Source organism: Equus caballus, chromosome 1 (genome assembly GCF_041296265.1).
Source record: "Equus caballus isolate H_3958 breed thoroughbred chromosome 1, TB-T2T, whole genome shotgun sequence".
In the NCBI taxonomy this organism is placed as follows: Eukaryota; Metazoa; Chordata; class Mammalia; order Perissodactyla; family Equidae; genus Equus; species Equus caballus.
The window spans coordinates 128,890,661-128,909,100 of NC_091684.1; the positions used below are offsets into that span (position 1 = coordinate 128,890,661).

The 18,440-nt window shown below is 53.6% G+C and overlaps 2 protein-coding genes across 13 annotated transcripts in view; one reads left to right on the forward strand and one right to left on the reverse strand.

Annotated features, from left to right (window-relative positions):
* The window catches only part of IDH3A (isocitrate dehydrogenase (NAD(+)) 3 catalytic subunit alpha), an 80,948-nt gene extending 64,273 nt beyond the window's left edge, over nucleotides 1-16,675 (forward strand). For 10 of the 12 annotated variants that reach the window (XR_011424937.1, XR_011424941.1, XR_011424942.1 and 7 more), the window contains 2 exons: nucleotides 1,939-2,048; nucleotides 15,396-16,675. Coding sequence is in view for 2 of the 12 variants with exons in the window: in XM_070232707.1 (XP_070088808.1) it covers nucleotides 1,939-1,944 (6 nt within the window). In the remaining 10 variants the exon portion in view is untranslated. Of the gene's footprint in view, nucleotides 1-1,938; nucleotides 5,121-15,395 lie in introns of those variants that run through there. The other 2 variants (XM_070232707.1, XM_023652532.2) reach the window with 1 other exon arrangement.
* The window catches only part of ACSBG1 (acyl-CoA synthetase bubblegum family member 1), a 59,872-nt gene that overhangs the window by 24,005 nt on the left and 17,427 nt on the right, over nucleotides 1-18,440 (reverse strand). The window contains 4 exon segments of the mRNA XM_001917340.5: nucleotides 2,826-2,946; nucleotides 3,255-3,343; nucleotides 3,823-4,043; nucleotides 17,251-17,351. Coding sequence (XP_001917375.2) covers nucleotides 2,826-2,946; nucleotides 3,255-3,343; nucleotides 3,823-4,043; nucleotides 17,251-17,351 — 532 coding nt within the window.

Genomic DNA, 18,440 nt, shown 5'->3' on the forward strand with positions numbered 1-18,440 from the left:
CTCAGTTTCAATCATTTATCCAAGTCAGACAGAATGCAGACATTCAGAATAAGAGATCCTGAAAACACAGGGTTCAAAAGGAGACAGAAAAGGACCCCCGCGGAGGAAGACCATCCCTGCATTGGTAAAGTGAGTCCATCTCATAAACCCTAATGGTAAAACAAAAGCAGATCCAAAGCCCCTGTGAAAAAGAGGGTTTTCGAGATAATCCCCAAATGGCATCAAAGAGAGAGCATTTATGTGGATTAGAGCCAACCGTCAGAGGGGGTCTGGAGCCTGTGGCCGGGACTGATTACATGCTTTGCAGGGCTGAGTGCAGAGTGCAAATGTGGGGCACTTGTTCAAAACTTATTAAGAATGGCAGCAGCAGAGCATTAAGCCAAGCACAGGGCCCTGCGTGATGCACAGGAGACATGCCCATGAAGCCGGCCCTGCTTGAGGGGTGTTGACCCTATAGTTGCTCACCCATTTCCCTGCCCAGACTCTGGTGGGGGTAAGGGGCCCATAGGCCCCCCCTCCCACCGTGGTCCTGGGCTCCCAGGGCTGTGAGGAGCCACCACAGCTAGGTAATGTATTTCCTTTTAGTCCTGATAGGGCACCTTGCCCCCTTAAGCTGGAGGGTCGGCTATGCCTCAGTGGTAATATTAGGGCAGGCCCTGGGACTTCATAAACGTTGTATAAATGATGCCCCCTGGAAAGATGTGGCCCCCTCAATTTCTCTCACAAACGGTTCTTATGATTCCCTCATAAGAACCTGGAGTAAAGAGGGCCTGAGCTTCCGTCCCTATGTTGCCACTTGTAAGGGATGGGGCTTTGTGTAAGCCGTACTTCACCTCTCTGACCCTGCTTCCTTGCCTGTAAGGTGGGTTGTAGGACCCGTCTCTCAGGGCTGCTGTGATGTACACGAGGTGCCCAGTGGAGCCAGCACTCTGTGAACAGCATCCATGTCATTCTTACTACTACTGAGCTGTGGGGCCACCTCCTTTTCTCCTCTGGGTCTGTTTCTTCATGTGTGAAATGGAGAGAGGGTGGGCACTGGACGAGTTGCCTTCCCCGGGCCCTCTGAGCTCTAAAAGCTCCCTAAGTTTTGAAAAGAACTCCTTTCTTTCTTCTCATATGAGTCAAGACTTTAACAATATAACAATTTAAAAGCACTTATGTGGTACTGCAGTGGGTTGAATTCTGTCCCCCAAAAAGATATATCAAAGTCCTAACCCTCAGTATCTTAGACTGTAACCTTATTTGGAAATAGGGTCTTTACAGAGGAAACCAAATTTCAGTGAGGTCCTTAGGGTGGCCCTCATCTGATATGACTGATGTCCTTATAAGCAGGACCTTTGGACACAGGGAAATTCACAGAGGGAAGATGGATGTGAAGACACACAGGGAGAATGCCATGTGAAGAGGAAGGCAGAGTGGGGGCAATGCCTCTACAAGCCAAGGAACAGCAAGGATTGCCAGCAACCCACCAGAAGCCACTAGTTTGTGGGACTTTGTCATGGCAGCTTTAGCAAACTAACACAGGAGGCCACCGAGAGCCAGGTACCTGCCTAAGAGTTACTGCCTAACAGCCTCTGGGCTGGCTGCTATTGCCTCTCCAAGGCCACGCAGGATTTGAGCTTGGTCAGTCCAGCCGCATCGCCTGTGTGTTTGACCACTTCCCTAGGCCACCTCCCAGCTTAAACTCTGTCAAGAAGCCTTTGTACTCTCGCCTGGGCAGCTCTGAGGTTTTCCCAGGTCTTTTCTTTATATTGCTGTGAACCAGCCTTTGTCAGCCTGGGCTGCTCATGGCCTCACTGAGCTAAAATATACTCTGATTTGGTGATGCCCTCCAATCAGTCCTGCCTTGGGGGTCTGGGCTATGGCCTGGGCCTGCCCCAGAGACTCTGGTGCTGCCCTGTTGGGAACCATGGGCCCAAGCTTGCTTCTTTCTTTCAGGCTTGAGGAGACCTCTCTGGTTGAGCTGAGGAAAGGCACCTGCGCTGGCCCCCCTGAGGATCCACGTCCCACAGCCCCGGAAGGTTGAAGACCACTTCTCCCACCTTCAGGTACAATGTGGGGAGCTTAGGCCCATGCGACATGTCCAGAACCAGAGCCGAGCCAAGCCAACACGTCAATCCTGGAGGCCTCCTCTGGGACACAGGGAGGATCTCACAGGCTGCTGAGTGCAGCTTTGGCACAGAGGTCTCCCCACGCCACCACACGCCAACATGGTGCATGTGAGGACAGAGCCAATCAAGGACAGGTCTAAAATGAGTCAAGAGGCATCATCAATGCTCTAGAAAAGAGCCAGCAGGCTCAAGAGCTCCTGCTATGCCCCTCTTGTCTTTAGAAAACCCTGCAGCACTTGCTCTGGTTTGGCCCAACCCCAGCCCTGTGGCAGCCCTCACCCTCACTCCCCACTGAGAGTCAGACTTGAGTGCTCAAGGTGTCCGAGCCCTGAGCCGCCCTTGGTGCACACAACCCTTCAACCCAGGAGAGGACCCAGCCCCCTCTCAGGAGACGCTGCCCTGAAGGGAAGGCCACGGGCAGTAGTTGCCTGGCTGGGAGTCCTAGGCCAATGCCCTATTCTCCACTTCTTGGGTGACCTAGGGCATGTCCCTTGGGCTTTCTGAGCTCAATTTTCTGACCTGGCAAATGGGTAGGTAGCCATTGCCCTGTCTTGCTCTCTATGTGTGTGTGTGTGTGTGTTGGGGGGAAGGGGTGAGGCTGTTGAAGATGAGGGAGGACTCTGGAAATGAGAGTGGAAAAGTCCTTTGTAATTTGGAGGTCCACGAGGACACCCAGCCTCTGACCCCCATGCCTGCTGCCCCTTTCCCCTTAACCTTCAGGATCTTTTCCAGCTGCTTCTGTGTGTCGACTATGATGACGTTGGCGTGGCAGTCCTGGGCGATGTACTGGCAGGCCTCAGGGGAGCTGGTTGTGTAGATGCCGGTGACGATGCCACTGCAGGAGATCCGGGAGGATTCATGTCTGGGCAGGTGCAGAGGGCCTCCCCCTCAGCCCAGCCCCCTGCCTGATACACCTACAAGCCCTGGCCCCAGAGAGCTCCCATGGGCGGAACAGGCTGAGCTCCCAGACCAGCTCAGAATAGCCCCCCCCAGGCAGGGAACAGGCCAAAGGTGGGTCTGCAGAGGGCCCAAGGGAAGAGATGGGATGTTGTAGGGGGGCCTGTAAAAGAGATAATAACCCTTTCTCTACTCTCCACCCACCTCCAACCCACTGGAGACTCTGCCCCTACCCCAGCCACTCACCCTGCAAATACTGTGCCCACTGCTGAGAAGAACCACTCCGGGGAGTTGAAGCCGAGGATGGCCACGCTGTGGGCCCGCTCCAGGCCGAGCTCCAGGCCAAAGGCAAACAGGCCAGGTCAGCCAGGCAGGGAAGGGGGCCTCTTATTCCCATCAAGCCCCCTTCCAGACTGCAGGGGACCCTGTAGGCCCATCTCAGGGACCACCCTCCCAGGGCCCACCCAGTCAGAGAATGCCCTAGGTAATCAGCCACTCAACAGCCCTTGCTGCCCCTCCCAGGGCCTTCCCAGGGAGTCCCTTAGCCCAGCACATCAGGCTTCCCAGCCCACCTTAAATGTGGTCACACGTGAAAAGCTCATATCAAGTGCCTGCACGTGTAAGGGCTCAGTCAATGTAAAACCCTCAGTCCGCGGCCCAGCACACACCATTAGCTCAGTAAATGGTAGTGATTTTTACAATTATCATTTCTAATGGCTGGCCTGGTAGGGTTTTGGGGAGGAGGCCGGAGAGGGCCCAGTGCTGGAAGGCAGGCCTGGGGAGGGGAAAGGCTGCGCCCTGAGGGCCCCCTCACCTTCAGGAAGCCCTTGGCAGCTTTGCGGGCAAGCAGGTAGTACTGGGAATAAGAGATGTACTCCCACGTGCCCTGGCGCTTGAAGCCCAGAGCGCTGAGGTCCCCATACTTGTCCAGGGCTTCGTAGAACATCCGATGCACGGTGTAGGGAGGCTGTGGGCAGCTGGGGTCCATGCGCAGGTGTACCCGCCCGTCGGCCCGAGTCGTCCACAGTGCCTCCTCTGCAGGGTGGGGGAGACCACAGTTTGGATCACGCCAGCCCGAGTTGTCCCCAGGGAGCCCCTGTCCTGCCCTGGGCAGAGCTCCGAGCCCTCTGGCCCCGACGATGCCTTAGGCACTGGGCCATGGGGGCTGGTAGACAAGCCAGGGTCTAGGGTAGGCTGGAGGCTGTGTAAAGCAGGACATCTGACAGTCTTGAAGGATGGGCAAGGCTTTAGGGTGCAGCAAGGAAGAGGAGAGGGAATAGCTGGAGGGGAGACGGAGGCCTTGGAGACGATGAGGCCCCTAGACCTTTTCCTGTCTTCATACCAGCTGGAATTTGCCCCCTGAGGCTCGGCAGCGGGTAATGGAGTTTGGGCTGCCTCAGAAGAGTAGGACTGTCAGATCTCAATGTGCCTTCAGGGTTTTCACCCTTCCTCTGTCTCCTGAGAATGGGTTGGAGACAGACCCAATTGGATAGAAGGTCAAAGTATCAAAAGTAGCAACCCTCCCAAGGTGTTAGAGGAGACTGAAAACCAGTAGGCTCTGATCACCGGCCTGAAAAGTTTCCACATCCCAGAAGACAATAAAACAGTCTTTGCTCATTCTTGCCGATTGCCAGGAACCATGCCAAATCCCTCAAATAGGGATCGCATCCAGTCTTCACAACATGGATCTGATAGCTCCATTTTACAGATGGGACAGCTGCAGCTCAGAGAGACTCAGTCATTTTCCCGAGGTCACACAGCAGGAAAGGTGTGCCTGGTGACACTGCTCACATTTGAGGCAATGTCCGGGGCATCACTCAGCCTTTAAGCTTACTTTGTGTGTGTGCTAGGTGGGAACAGAGATTTACATTTAATGTGTGAGATTTGGGGCAAGCCATTTAACCTCTGAGTCTGTTTTCTCGGGGGAAAGGTGAGGATTCAGTTCTCAGAGATGATATGACAATCAAAAGAAATGCTGTGTATGCAAGAGCCTTGGCATATAGTTGGTACTCAATAAATGCACACTTTCATTCTTCCTCCTGGAGGAACTAGAGAATCCAAGTTCTCTAGGTTGTTTGCAAAGGAGGCTTGGATGAGTGGTCTAGACCCTTTTGTCTGTGGGGCCTCTTTGCTCTGAGCCAGGGTGGTCATTCTAAGAAGATAATTATGGGGAGGGAGAGTGAGGGCTGACTAGGATGACTGGGGCTGCTCTGCCATCTGCTGGCTGGACCCACACTGAAATGGAGAGGCCCAGCCTCAGCGGATGTTCATCTTGAGGTGGCACCAACAGGGTGGCCTGTGACTGGCCTTTCCCGGAGGCAGGCAGATGGACTGGAGGGACTTGTCCCTTCAACACTCTTAGGGTGCACGTGGACCCTAAGGTTGGCAGAAAGAGATAAAGATCCTGGGACTGGGACAGGAGAGCCCATTCTTCTTCCCGTGGAGGCTAGGAACAGGGAACGAGAGGCCATATTCAGGCCCAAACAGGAGAAAGAAATATATGAGGCAGGGGTGTGGCAGCCCGTGGGAATGCAGGGTGGGGCAGAGAGCAGCTCACCCAGGAGAGGCCCTGTGTATTGGCAGAGGTCAAGACCATGCTGGCCACATCCACCACCACCTCCCCAGATGGAGGCCTCACCACTAGCCACTGCGGGGGCCCAGCACCCTTGGGTGGAGGTATGAACCAAGGGCTCCTGAGGGCCCCCCTCTGATCACTCCTCAGACTTCTCCAAGCCCATTCCCATATCCTGGGACCCCAGCCTGGCAGACCCCAGTCATCAGCCTTTTCAGAGTCTCCAACCTCTGCACTTTGCAAAAGTCCATGCCCACAAACAGACCAGGGCGAGACGGCAACCTGTGCAGTCAGGTCAACCTGGGTTCAAATTCAGTTCTGCCACGCCCCGCTGAGTGACCTGGCAAGTCATCCTCCTCCCAGCTCCGTTTTAACCATCTTAAAGTGTGAGGGGTTGGCAAGGATGTGGAGAAATTGCAGCCCTCATATGGTGGTGGTGGGAATGTAAAATGGTACAGCCACTTTGGCAGTTTCTTAAAAAGTTAAACATAAATCTACTGTACGACCCAGCAATTCCACTCTGAGGTATCTATCCAAGAGAAATGAAAATGTACATCCCCACACAGAGTTGCTCACAAATCCTCATAGCAGCATTATTTATCATAGTCAAAAAGTGGAAACAGGGGCTGGCCCGGTGGCGCAGCAGTTAAGTGCACACGCTCTGCTTTGGTGACCCTGGGTTCCCTGGTCCAGATCCTGGATGCAGACATGGCACTGCGTGGCAGGCCATGCTGTGGTAGGCATCCCACATATAAAGTAGAGGAAGATGGGCATGGATGTTAGCTCAGGGCCAGTCTTCCTCAGCAAAAAAGAGGAGGATTGGCAGCAGATGTTAGCTCAGGGCTAATCTTCCTCGGAAAAAAAAAAAAAAAAAGTGGAAACAACCAAATGTCCATCAAATGGGAAATGAAAAACAAAACATGGTATATCCATATGCTGGAATACTCTTCAGCTCTAAAAAGGAACCAAGTACTGATACACACTACAATATGGATGAAACAAAAACATGTTCGGTGAAGGCAGAAGAAAGGACCCCCTATTGTCTGATTCCATTTCTATGAAATGCCCAGAAAAGGCAGGAATGATAGAAAGCAGATTAGTGGTTGCCTGGCACTGGGGTGGGAATGGGGAGTGCCAACAAATGGATGCTAAGAATCTTTATGGGGTGATGAAAATATTCTAAAATTGCATTGTGGTGACATTTGTGCAACCGTAAATTTGCTAAAAATCATTGAGTCATACAGTAAAATGGGTAAATTTGATGGCATATAAATTATACCTCAATAAAACTGCTTAAAAAAATGGGAGGACAACACTGACCTCCTAAACAGGCACAAAGAGTCTGTGAGATAGCCCAGCAGAGAGACTGCTCAAGCCGGTAGTTCATTTTCCTTCCCTGGCACAGATTCCTCCTGGTGCTCAGACAGAAAAGGTGGGTTTTCCTGTGGGCACTTCCAGAGGCTCATGCTCCACTGTATTTACCTGTTGCCCTGGGTTGCCAAGAAAATCAGAGTTATGTCTTATGATCTGTTGCTCAAGCTTCCCTCAGCCAAAAGGTTTAACTTTAACACTTACGATCTTCTTTTAAAATCACAAAACAGTACATACTTGTTCTGAGAACTACTAAATAATTTACAAGCATATGATATAAAAAGTCATAGGCCCTCTTTAATTCTACCTCTTTAGATACCACTGTTGACATCCGGTGTGTGTACGTCATCCTTATACAAATATACATACAAGGAATTAGGTTTTATTTTGTTGGTGTTGCTGCTGTTGCTTTTTAGCCACAGGAGAAAACAAAGGATCATGTTACTATTGTGTTAATCAAGGGTAGGAAACCCAAAATGCCCTTAGGGGCCAGGTGGGTAATGTATCAGCATCATAATAAATAATGTATAATAATAAATAATAAATGAATAAAGTGCCTCAGGATTTGCATGTGAACCACAGAGGCACAGTCTTCGTTTCCACCAAGAAATAGGCTCCCTCTCGTTTTCCTTGAGACACATGGCTCTTCTAGTCTGCCTTTTGTCCCTCTGCTTTTGATAAAGACAAGGAACAGTGCAATCCTTCCCTAAGGAACACTGCACTACAAGGACAATAACTGTACTGACCCCAGCCTCAGTGTCAGGGAGGCCCCAGGGGCTTGTGGGCACTTTAGGGGTGGGAGGGCACACACCTCATCTAAAGTGGGTGGCTGCTCTTTAGCTCTAGGCTTTGGTGCCTAGAAGGAATGGAGACAAAGAGTTACTTGAAATCTAGGTGCTTATGTACAATCACCTGATTTTTAAATGTTTCTAAGCAAATTTATAATCACTTGATTTTTAAATGTTGGCTCACACTTAAAAAAATTATGTGGGGGCTGGCCCAGTGGCACAGCAGTTAAGTTCTCACGTTCTGCTTCCGCGGCCTAGGGTTCGCCGGTTCGGATCCTGGGTGCGGACATGGCACTGCGTGGCAAGCCATGCTGTGGTAGGCGTCCCACATATAAAGTAGAGGAAGATGGGCACAGATGTTATATCAGGGCCAGTCTTCCTCAGCAAGAAGAGGAGGATTGGCAGCAGTTAGCTCAGGGCTAATCTTCCTCAAAAAAAACAAAATTATGTGGATTGAATTGAACATAGCCATTAGCCAAATCATTCACCTTTAACTTTTGTGACATTAATAGGTCTCTGCTATTGTGTGTGTGGCTATACAATACTCCATTGTTTGGCAATATCATAATTTACCCAACCACTTCCCGTTGAAAGACATTCAGACGATTTCCAGCTTTCACCTTTTGTCCTAGCCTTTCCAAAGGATAGAGTTCTAGAAGTCAGTTTACTGGATCAGAAGAAAAAAGCATTTATAATGTTGACGGACATTTTGGACACAGTTCCCTCCTCTGAGTCCTTCTCCCCCGTGAACTGCGCGGCTCTGACTTCTTGCTGCACCCATTGGTCGTCTCGTGGTGCCTGTGCTCCTGTGTTAAGTCATCTCATAGCCTTCTTGGAAGGAGGAAAGAAGGGGTGGAAAAGACAAGGAAAGGCACTTGGTCTGTGAGTTCAGTCTCTTCTTAGCCCAGCTGTTTTGTGACAGGGATGAGAGCCCTGGCCTCTGGAGGACCCCATATCCTTTGGGAAGGGTGACGGGGCCCACTGGCCGGCAGCATGGCCCTGGTCTAGCCCTTTTTCTCTCCATTTTCTCCATGGGCTCAACTGAGCCAGCTGGACCTCTATGAGCCCCTAGACCAGCCAGAAGAGAAGACGCTGGTGGGAAACGGGCCTACTGGCTGCCTTCCTAGAGGCCCAATCATTCTCCCCATGAAGGAATTAAAATGGTCACGGCTGCTGTTTACTGAGCACCCACCTTGTGCCAGGTGGGCCATATGCCATCTTGTTTTATGACCACAACCTTCTGTATTACATCATAGCTAAACCCATAAGACTGAGAAAGGCTAAGTAATGGCTGGCAGAGCTGGGATTCCGACCCACAGTCTGACTCCCAAATCCACACTGTTCCAATCGGCCACGCTGCCTCTCACAGTGGGGATCTAGGCAGACTCTAGCACCCACATCTCCTCCAGGAAAGGACCGTCATGCCTCCTGTCCAAGTCCTATGCTGGGGCTCAGACTGAGTGTGCTGGGCAGCCACGACCTCCAGCCACTGCCTTCTCCCACATTCCAGAGGCTCTTGGAGCAACATTTCTGAACCCAGATATGACCTGTTCAAAAGCCTCCCATGACTCCCATTGACCACAGGGTGACATTCACACTGTGGCCTCTAAGGAAGGCCCTCCCCAACCTCTCCCTACCTCAATCCACTCCCTTCCTGACAGCCAAGCTGAGCTGTTCCTGGTTCCCTCTTTCCCTACCTCTGTGTCTTCGTCCATGCTGTGACTCTCTCTAGAATGCCCTTCCCTCCATCACAAACCCAACTCCCCCACACTCCACATCTCAGGTGCCACCCCCTCACTGAAGACTTTGGTGCCCAAGCCTCACTGAGGGTTGAGTCGTGGTTGGGTCTGCCTCTCCCACAAGGCAAGAAGCTCTTGAAGACAGGCCTGCCTCCTCCCTAGGTCCTGAATGCAAAAGCCTAGCCTGGAGCAGAGGGCCTTCGGAAAGAACGAGATAGCCTCTGACATGTTCCAATCCCAGGAGGGCTGGACTGAATGACTGTGTGTCTAGGGGCCCCAGGATTTTGCATCCCTCCCCACCACCTCCCCCAAGATGGCTTGATGATGATACAAGACACATTGCTGCCCAAGTACAGAGAAAGACTGGCCCACAGAGCAGGTGCCTACCCAAGAAACCCATGCCAGGCTAAACTCCCATCCCGCATGCCTGAGAGCCCCAGGTAGGGACTGGCGAGGCCCTACCCTGCTCAGTGTCCTTCTGGCCCGAGGCTGCCACAGCTCCGTGGCCTCAAGCTCTGGTGCCAGCTGCTGAGCCCACCCTTGTGCTTGGGAGCTGAGAGAAGGGAGGAGAGAGAAATCTAGTCCAGGCGCCTCATCCTCTCTCTCTTCGCATGTCCAGGTATCCCCACCTCTGGTCCTTTGCTCACACTGTTCCCTCTTCCAATTTCGTCTCTGTTAGAGCAGGAGAAATCTCTGGACTACGAGTTAGCTATCAGCAAGATGGGCAGAGCGGTCAGAAGGGCTCCCATGCTCACAAAGCACTGAGCCTTGGACATTGGCTTTGCTCCCCTGGCACAGGAGTGAGACCAGAGCTCCAGGCCCCGGACAAAGGCCATGAGGTCATGATGTAGGACACTGTCCGGCAGGAGCGCTCCTATGGGTGGCGACTGATACACTCAGAGCCTCTCTCTTGCAGAGTGTGAATGCAACTTGCAGCGCTCAGGACAGACATATGGACATAACGGGGTGGTGGAAGGCAAGCCTAGTGTGGGGAGTGGAGAGAAGCAGGTGGCAGCGGCAGGGCTGAGAGGGGCTGAGCTTGAGCAATGGCGGCTGTCACTTGGGTGTGGACCACGGAGGTGTATTTCTTCCCCTTCCCCACTGGCCACCTTCTCAGCTGCTTTACTTCCTGCCCGTCCTCACAGTAACTTCCCCCAACTGAAGCCGTTTGAACTCACTTACCAGCCTACCTACCCATCTGGGTTTCTCCTAAAATGAGAGCATGTGAAGTAGCAAAGATGTAACCAGACAAGCAGACATCTTCTTGGCAAGGGTGCTGTGTGATGTGGGAGTGTAAGTTGGTACTACCTTCCTGGGGGCAATTTAGCAATATTATAGCGAAGGACTTAAAAAAGGAGTGACTTTTGACTCAGCAATCACACTTTGAGAGAGGACCCATGGGAAGAAATCAGACACGTAGAGAGAGATATCGTTACAGCTCTGCTTCTATTCGCAACGTCATTGGAAACAATCGAATGTCCAATAGGGGACGGGTTATATTCATTAGGGTATAGCCATATCAGGGATTCCTGGGCAGTCATTAAAGTACTTAGAGAATGTTTAATGGCACAAACACATGTTCACAGTATGACATCAAGTGAAAAAAGGAGCAAATGAAAGTGCATATGAAACGTATAGACAAAACTGAAAAGATGTGCATGAATGTATTATTGTGAAAAAGCTTAGCACATTGAGTGCACAGGAAAGGTCTCTCCATCCTTTTTGACTAGACTCTGAGCTTCAGGTGCAAGCATTGGACTTGCAATAAATGTTTGCCAAAAGAATAAACAAAACTAAGCACGTGATGCCCATCAGGGGTGCAGACCAAGACCCCAGCCAGAGGGGCATCTTTGAGAAGTGGGAGCAGGGAATTCCTATACATAGTGCATCAGAGGGAGAGGACCCCTTTACAGATGAGGAAACCAAGTCCCAGGGGGGCAGGGATGGCCAAGGTCACAGCAAGGTAGGGGCAGAGTTGGGACAAGACCTCAGTCAGTCCTGGCAGCTGCCTTGCACCCAGTGGCTCTGAGGCTGGTCAGTGAATAAGGTGCAGGCTCAGGGGTCCACTGTCTATTCCCCTGGGGATGGTGTTAAGGTTGGAGGAGAGCGGTGCCTGAGGGACCTAACCCCGTGCCACATGGTGGGCTGCTTGGAACCAAGTAGGAGGGAGGGATCATGAATGGGCCCCAGTCTGCTGTGGGAACCTCTCAGCCTGCCGCCCTGGGGATGGTTCCCTGAGGGATAACAGAGACGTGAGAAATCAGGACGAATTGTGAACCCCTTCAAGGTGTCCCAAATCCCCACTGAGAGGCTCAATGGGAGCACAGACCCGTCTCATGCCTGACCAAGGTCACTGCTGTAGCAACAGCGAGGAACATGGCCAGGACCCAGTCAAGGTCCTTGTCACCAAGCAAGGCACCCAAGATCCCAACTGGACATGAGTCCAAAAGGCAACCAGTGATTAGATCTACAGTTAGATCTATGGAGAATCCTACCAGCAGGCAGCCTGCAGCCAGCAGCCAAGAACCATCCCCCACCCCACCATGCCCCACCCCGCCCCCGCACCACCATGGCCAAGAGAGCATCAGCTGAGCTCCGGGGGTGGGCTTTCCCAAGGCCCTGTGCACTTTCTGCTGCCTGTCTTGGCCTGACCGTGGCCTGTGTCTTATCAATTGCCCATTATGCTGGGGGTGACTGGGTAGGCAGGGAGCTGTGTTCTCTGGGGCTCTGAAATAAAGGCATCTAAACAGCAGAGGAAGTCACTCTCAACTAGCTGGGAAGGAGAAAAATAGGAAAGCAAAAAGGGGAGGCCCCGGAGTGTTTTCTGCAGTTTGTGGGAACGGCCTAGGAATGAAGCTGATTACGCAGACAGAGGGACAAGCTGTCCTGGGGCAGAGGCGGTTCTCAGGCCTGGGACAGGTCTCTCTCCAAGAACGCTCCTTTAAGCCACCCGGTCCCGCAGCCCTGCCACAAAGACCAGTCTGCGACTAGCCCCACCAGGGTCCCCTCTCCATATAGGGACCCTTTGCTGAGGGCCTTGGCACTTGCTCAGCCCATGCCAGGCACTCTTGGGGATATGTAAGAGGAAGAGGCCTCAGGACATGATGAAATATAGGGACAAGGCCGGCAAGGGAACAAGACCTTGGCAAAGCGGAATAGAATGTACCCACTAGAAAGCGGGTGACTACAGCTCTGCTGTGCCCGAGGCCTACTGCAAGTCCAGGGAGGCGCCCCTGCCACTTTTGGCCACTCACCAGCCTTCTCCTCTGAGGGTCAGGAGCCCTGAGTTCTAGCAGAGTAACCCTGGGCAGACCCCTGCCCTCCCCAGGCCTCAGTTTCTGTGTCTGAATTACAAATGAGCCCTGGGAGGGGACAGCCAGGTAGGGGACACCCAAGCAGTATCTGAAGAATGTTCCAGGCAGGGGCTGCATGGATGCCTTTGCCCCTGGGGTCCCTGCCTGAGACCCAGCAATGCCTGCAGTCACCACCAGCCTTGGGGGTGCCCTTCCTCCAGGAAGCCACTGAGACTCTTCAGCCCCGCTGACCTCTGCTTCCCTCTGCCTGCACCTCCTTCCCAGCTTCCATGTCGTTTTGGGCATATGCCCAGCCTCTGATCCCTCCCTTGCACGTATACCTGGTTAGCACCCTGGGGACAGACATGGGCAACTCTGGGCCTGGACATAGCACCTCATACACACTTGTGACATGACAGAACTGGACATTTTGATTAGGAAAAGGTTTCTACAAGGGTCCCCAGAAGCTCCAGTCTTTTCGGCTAGAGGGCTGGGATTACCACCTGTTTCCATCTCTCAGCTGAGGAGACACCAATGCTAACTTCCTCTGACCTCTGGGAAGACTTTCTGACCTTCCTTTCCCCTACTCCCACCGCAGGCTGAAGTGACAGTGGGTCCTCTGCCTCCCACTGTCCCTGAGGGCTCTCCCTGCTCCCCAGCCTCAGGCTGTGAGCTCCCTGAAGACAAGGGGAGTATCTGGCTCCTTTCTGGCTCTCCAGCTCATGGCTCCAGCCGAAACACCACCCATGCCCTTGAAACGTTTGGGAAGGGTGGGAGGGAGGGACAGAAGGAGGCCCAGTCCTTCCCTTGACCCACCAAGGGCCTTACTGGGCTGGATACCAAGCTGAGCTGAGTGCTTAGCCTCCCGACCTCTAGCTCAAAGCTCCCCAGTGGGTGTGGGGGTTTTCTAGGAAAAGTGGTGGTAGGAACAGCGCTGGCCAGCACCTGCACCAGCCCCGTCTCCAGCAGCTGTTCCTGCTGGATCCCCTCCCCTTCCCTATGGTCTTGATATTGCCCTGCTCCAGCTGGGGTTCATGCTCAACCTAAAAAGGGCTAGAAAGAAATGTGTCTCCAGGGCCGGGCACAAGGCTGCCTTTGTGTGAAGGTCAGATTCTGACAGCTCTGTGGCCCAACTCAGTGGGGCTGCTCCCTGGGAGCAAGCCATCTGGGAAGCTTGGAGCTCATCCTGGGGACTAGAGCTTGAGGACCCTCCAGCTTCTTGGGAACTGAAGGAGACCCAGCTGATCGCTGTTTCCTGAATGTAAGATTCCAAGAGCTTCCTGGAGGGGCTGCGAGCTTAATAGTTAGCTGGAGGGGAGGCAGGGACTGGCCAGGCCTAGAGGGTACCACACTGCTATCTAGGCCCCAGAGAGGCAGTATGGCCCGTTAAGATCTTATTAGCTGTGTGACTCTGAGAAAATCACTGAACCTTTCTGAGCTTGGTTTCCTCTATCAAATGGGAATGATAAAATTACCTACCCCACTGCTGCTATAAGATAAAATGGAAGAATATAAGTCAATCCCTTAGCACAGAGCCTAGCACATGGTAAATGTTCAATAAGAGTTCGCTCTTGTTATTAGGGGGACAGCTGTGTGGGGAAGAGGGATTTAACCCCTCTCATAATCCCCAAATTTCCTTCTTCCCAACAGTCTTCCATGTAGATAGTTGCGTTTTCTAAAGCATATGGGAAATGCTTTGTGTAAGGGCAGCTTCAAGACCCCTTCTGACCTGCGGCTGCTCCAATATCCTCCCCCACAGAGTCTGGGAGCCGCAGAGGTAAAGACGTCCACGCACGGCAGCTGCATCCCAGAGCCTGGCACTCCACTCGTAGGGACTCTGGGGCCACATGAGAGGGTGCTGGGCAGAGCATGACCCCCACTCCAGGCCTGTGGGGCCAATGAGGCCTGCTGGCTCTGCCCTGGGCAGTGCCTGGGTCCCTCAAGGTTTCCGTTCTTGGTGCCTGCTGACAGCAACAGTGCCAAGAAGCACCTTTAGCCCCTCCCAGACTGTCCCTTCTTTCTTATAAGCAGCCCCAGAGGCCAAACTCCCAAGGGCAGACCTCTCAGCTCAGGCCCAGACCCAGAGCAGGCTTGAGGGTCTGAGGCCAGCTAGAGGTCCTCCTCATCCAGGAAGCCCACCTTGATCACCCAGTTCCCAAGTAGCAGGCCTTCCTTCCTCAGCCTAGCTGTGCCCCTCACCCAGGGCCTGTCTGCCCTCAGACTAGGAGGTCTTTGAGGGCAGGAGAGATAACTTGTCCATGTCAGTATCCCTGGCAGCCCAGCTCTCGCCTGAGATGGAGGGTCCTGGTGCACGCCCAGCCTGGCTGTCCACACCAGCTTCCCAAAGTCCTCATAAACCAGAACAACCTTGCTGCCTCCCCTGCACTTGCCTACCCATCCCCCTCCATAAGTCCAATGCTCCCCTCCACCCACCTGGCCCTGACTGCTCTCCAGCCCCCTCTGTTGGGACACTTTCTGGCATTCCCTACTCACTTGCTGAAAACTTGTCTATTCTACTGTGGGGCAGCCAATCAGATTAAGTGATTGAGGCCCACACGGCTGGGGATTACTCATTCCTCTGAGCTTTGCCCTCACTGGCTCCGTTCCTGTCCCTCGAATTGTAGGAACACCAACGCTATCACCCACGGTCAGGATTTCCTCAGCTCCAGTGCCTGGCGGTGCACAAGCCCCTGGCTGACAGCAGCTCTTGGAATACTGCAGAGAAGGAACTATCCAGTATTAGGAAAGCAAGCCTGAGCAAGCTGATGGGACCTGCCTGGGGTGGCACAGCAGCAGAGCGAACAGTGAGGTTCCCTGGCTCCTGGGAGGAGAGCATGGAGGCTGCCTGGCCCAGCGGGCCCTCTTCCTGGGCTCTCTCTGGTGCCTTTCAAACCTTCCCCTCAGAAACCAGTTGGTCCTCTCCCGGGCCCAGTCTCTATCTCTGAAGAGGAGCATGAGGGGCAGCGTTCACTCCTGGGAAGTGTACCCCGACCCCTCAGGCAGATCCTTGCAAAGGCTACCCCGAGACACTGAACCTAGAAGGGGGCAGCTTGTCTGATGGCAGTGGCAAGCCCTGCTGGGGTGGGAAGATCGGCGTTTGGTCTCCAAGGAGCCAGGTGGCCTGGGGAACAGGGTGCCCAGAGCCCAGGCCAGGAGTCTCCCCTAGTTATGTCTCTCTGCGCCTCTCTTCTCACTAACTATGGGTATGGTGCCCTTTGCCCTGCCTCCCACCCTCTAGCCCATGACAAGGCTTGTGACAGAGCAGAGAGGTCCTGACTCTGTCCCCGTCCTCATACCAGGCATACTCTCTGACCAGAGTAGCCAGGTGAGAAGAAAGTCTGAGGGAAGAGGCCTCAGAACAAAGGCCCTGGGCCTCCTCCTTCCTCCTGTCCTTGGTCCCAGCCTCATCACTGCCCCGTTCCCGGAACCTGGGAACTGGCTTCCTCTAGGCCCTTCCTGCCCAGCTAGTCCCGCTCCAAACACTACCACTCACTCCCCTAAACCCATAACCCCTGCCTGACCATGAGGAAGGCACCAGGCATACCCAACTGAAGAACATTCTGCAAAACCACGACCAGCCAGGGCACCAGCACCCCAGGCAGCTCCCACGCAAACGCCCGTGCAAGCGGGGCTAGTCTTGGGATCACGTGAGATCCCACCAGCCTGCTGCTCTGAGGAGCCTGCAGCTGGGAAGTTCACAGCCGAGAAGCTTTCCATCCCCAAGAGGGGACACAGGCCAGCACAAGACGGCAACAGTGTACCCTCCCAAGGACAATGCAGAACGCGGGAAGCAGTGACCCTCTGTGCCGGGCCCCTATTGTTCTCCTTTTTTTTAACTTCTGTTGTTGCTACAATATTGTTGTACAGCCAATAAAAATGAATAAAAGCTGTGTTATTATTATCATTTTGATGACTCTTTGAGATAAATGGTGAGCCTGCCTCCCTTAAGGTGCAATTATCTGAGGGTAACAGTCATTAAAAGAGCATGTAGCTTTCCAAGCCTCCAAAACAAACTCCGCCAGCCTCCGCCCACAGGCATGCTTCTTGCCCAGTTACCCAGGCTGGAAACTCCAGGGCCATGGTTCCCTGGGCCTCCTCTCGTTCTCCAGCAATCCTCACCTGTGCTCCCAGGTCCCCACAGCCTAGCCTGGGATGAGGCCTCACTGTCTCCCTGTCTCTGGCCTCTCTCCTTCCCACCCTTCTTGAAGAAGACATCTTGCCCCTACTACCTCCCATCACACTTGGCCCTGATGGTGGTAATGGTGGCCCTGAGGGAAGGGGCATGGTGGGGTCTCTAGGGGCATGGAGATTAGCAGGATTTTCCTCTGCTCTATCTCCCACAATTCCGTCCTGTGGCTGCCCTGGCTCTCTTCTGCCTGAACTGATAGTCTCCCCCTACCCCCCTCAGCACAGCCAGGACAGCTCAGTTCTCTACTCCTGCCCCACTCTGCCCTGCCCAGCAGCCCCCAGCTGGCTCACCTGGAGAATCCAACCGAGCATCGGTCACCTTCTCCGGGGACGAGAACTCAGGGGCATGGCGTGGGGACGCTTTGGAGAGCGTCTGCCCATCAGTCAGGAAGCTGGCGGGGTCGGGAGAAAACAACTGTTAGAATGTGGAGGACTCTCATGGGCTCCCAGACACTGGCCCAGCATAGGGGTGACATTGGCATCTCTGCCTCCCCAGCGGGGTCAGGGGACAAGATCTCAGTAGTTGCAGGGGTCAACCCCACCCCCATCCCCACCCAGCCTCTCCCTGCAGGTTCTCAGGGCTCAGTAGAAAGAAAAATCAAGTCCTGCTCTGCTCTAGTTTGCTGTGTGACTCTGGGCAAGTGCATGCTTCTCTCTGGGCTCCGTGTCCCCATCTGGACAAGGAAAAGTTTGGGGTCTAACAATGGAGGATTCTGAGCACTACTCCACGGAATGCAGGCTTTCACGGTTGGGAGGAGTCTCCATGGCTCGCTCTGCACACCCCGAGTCCTCAGGCATTGAGAACAGTCATGCTTAGAAACTTAGAGTGTGGTTGAGGACATCCCTAGGCTCTCACGGATCCTAAGCAGGCCCCCAAATGAGGACCTCTCCTCCTCAGTGGTGCCTGTGGGTGTGTCCTCTGTCTGCTCACCCACAGAAGAACAGCATGGGGCCAGGGAGAACTCATGCCATCTGCCTTCACCCCTGGCCAGGATTGCCCTTGCCTCCCAGGCTTGGTGGCCCTGGACAATAGATCTCTTCTTCCGACCAGCACAGCCCAAGGGGTTACTGGGCTTCTATTTTCAACCCAGCCTCACTGCTCCTCAGCATCATTCCTCCTTGAGGTTCACCTGGCCAGACCTCAACCTCCTGGATGGATGAGTAGATAGAGTGCAGTGCACACCTCAGGATCAAGCCAGCCTGCAACATTATACAACTCCAGGGACACATTTCACAGTCATCAGCTACGTAAACAGAGCCTCCTGGAGTTGTGTAGTGTGCAAACTGTGCAGCTGGTCATGGCAGCCCTGATGGCCCCAGGAAGTCTTGTCTATCTGTCAGGGTGGGGCCAGTCCCCTCCCTGCCCAGTTCCCAGGCAGCTGGGCCAGTTACCTTCCCACATTCCGCCTTAGTCCTTGCTGGTCCCGCAGGTTCAAACTAAGTTTGTGAACACACCCAGGCCCACCAGGTGGCAGTCTGCT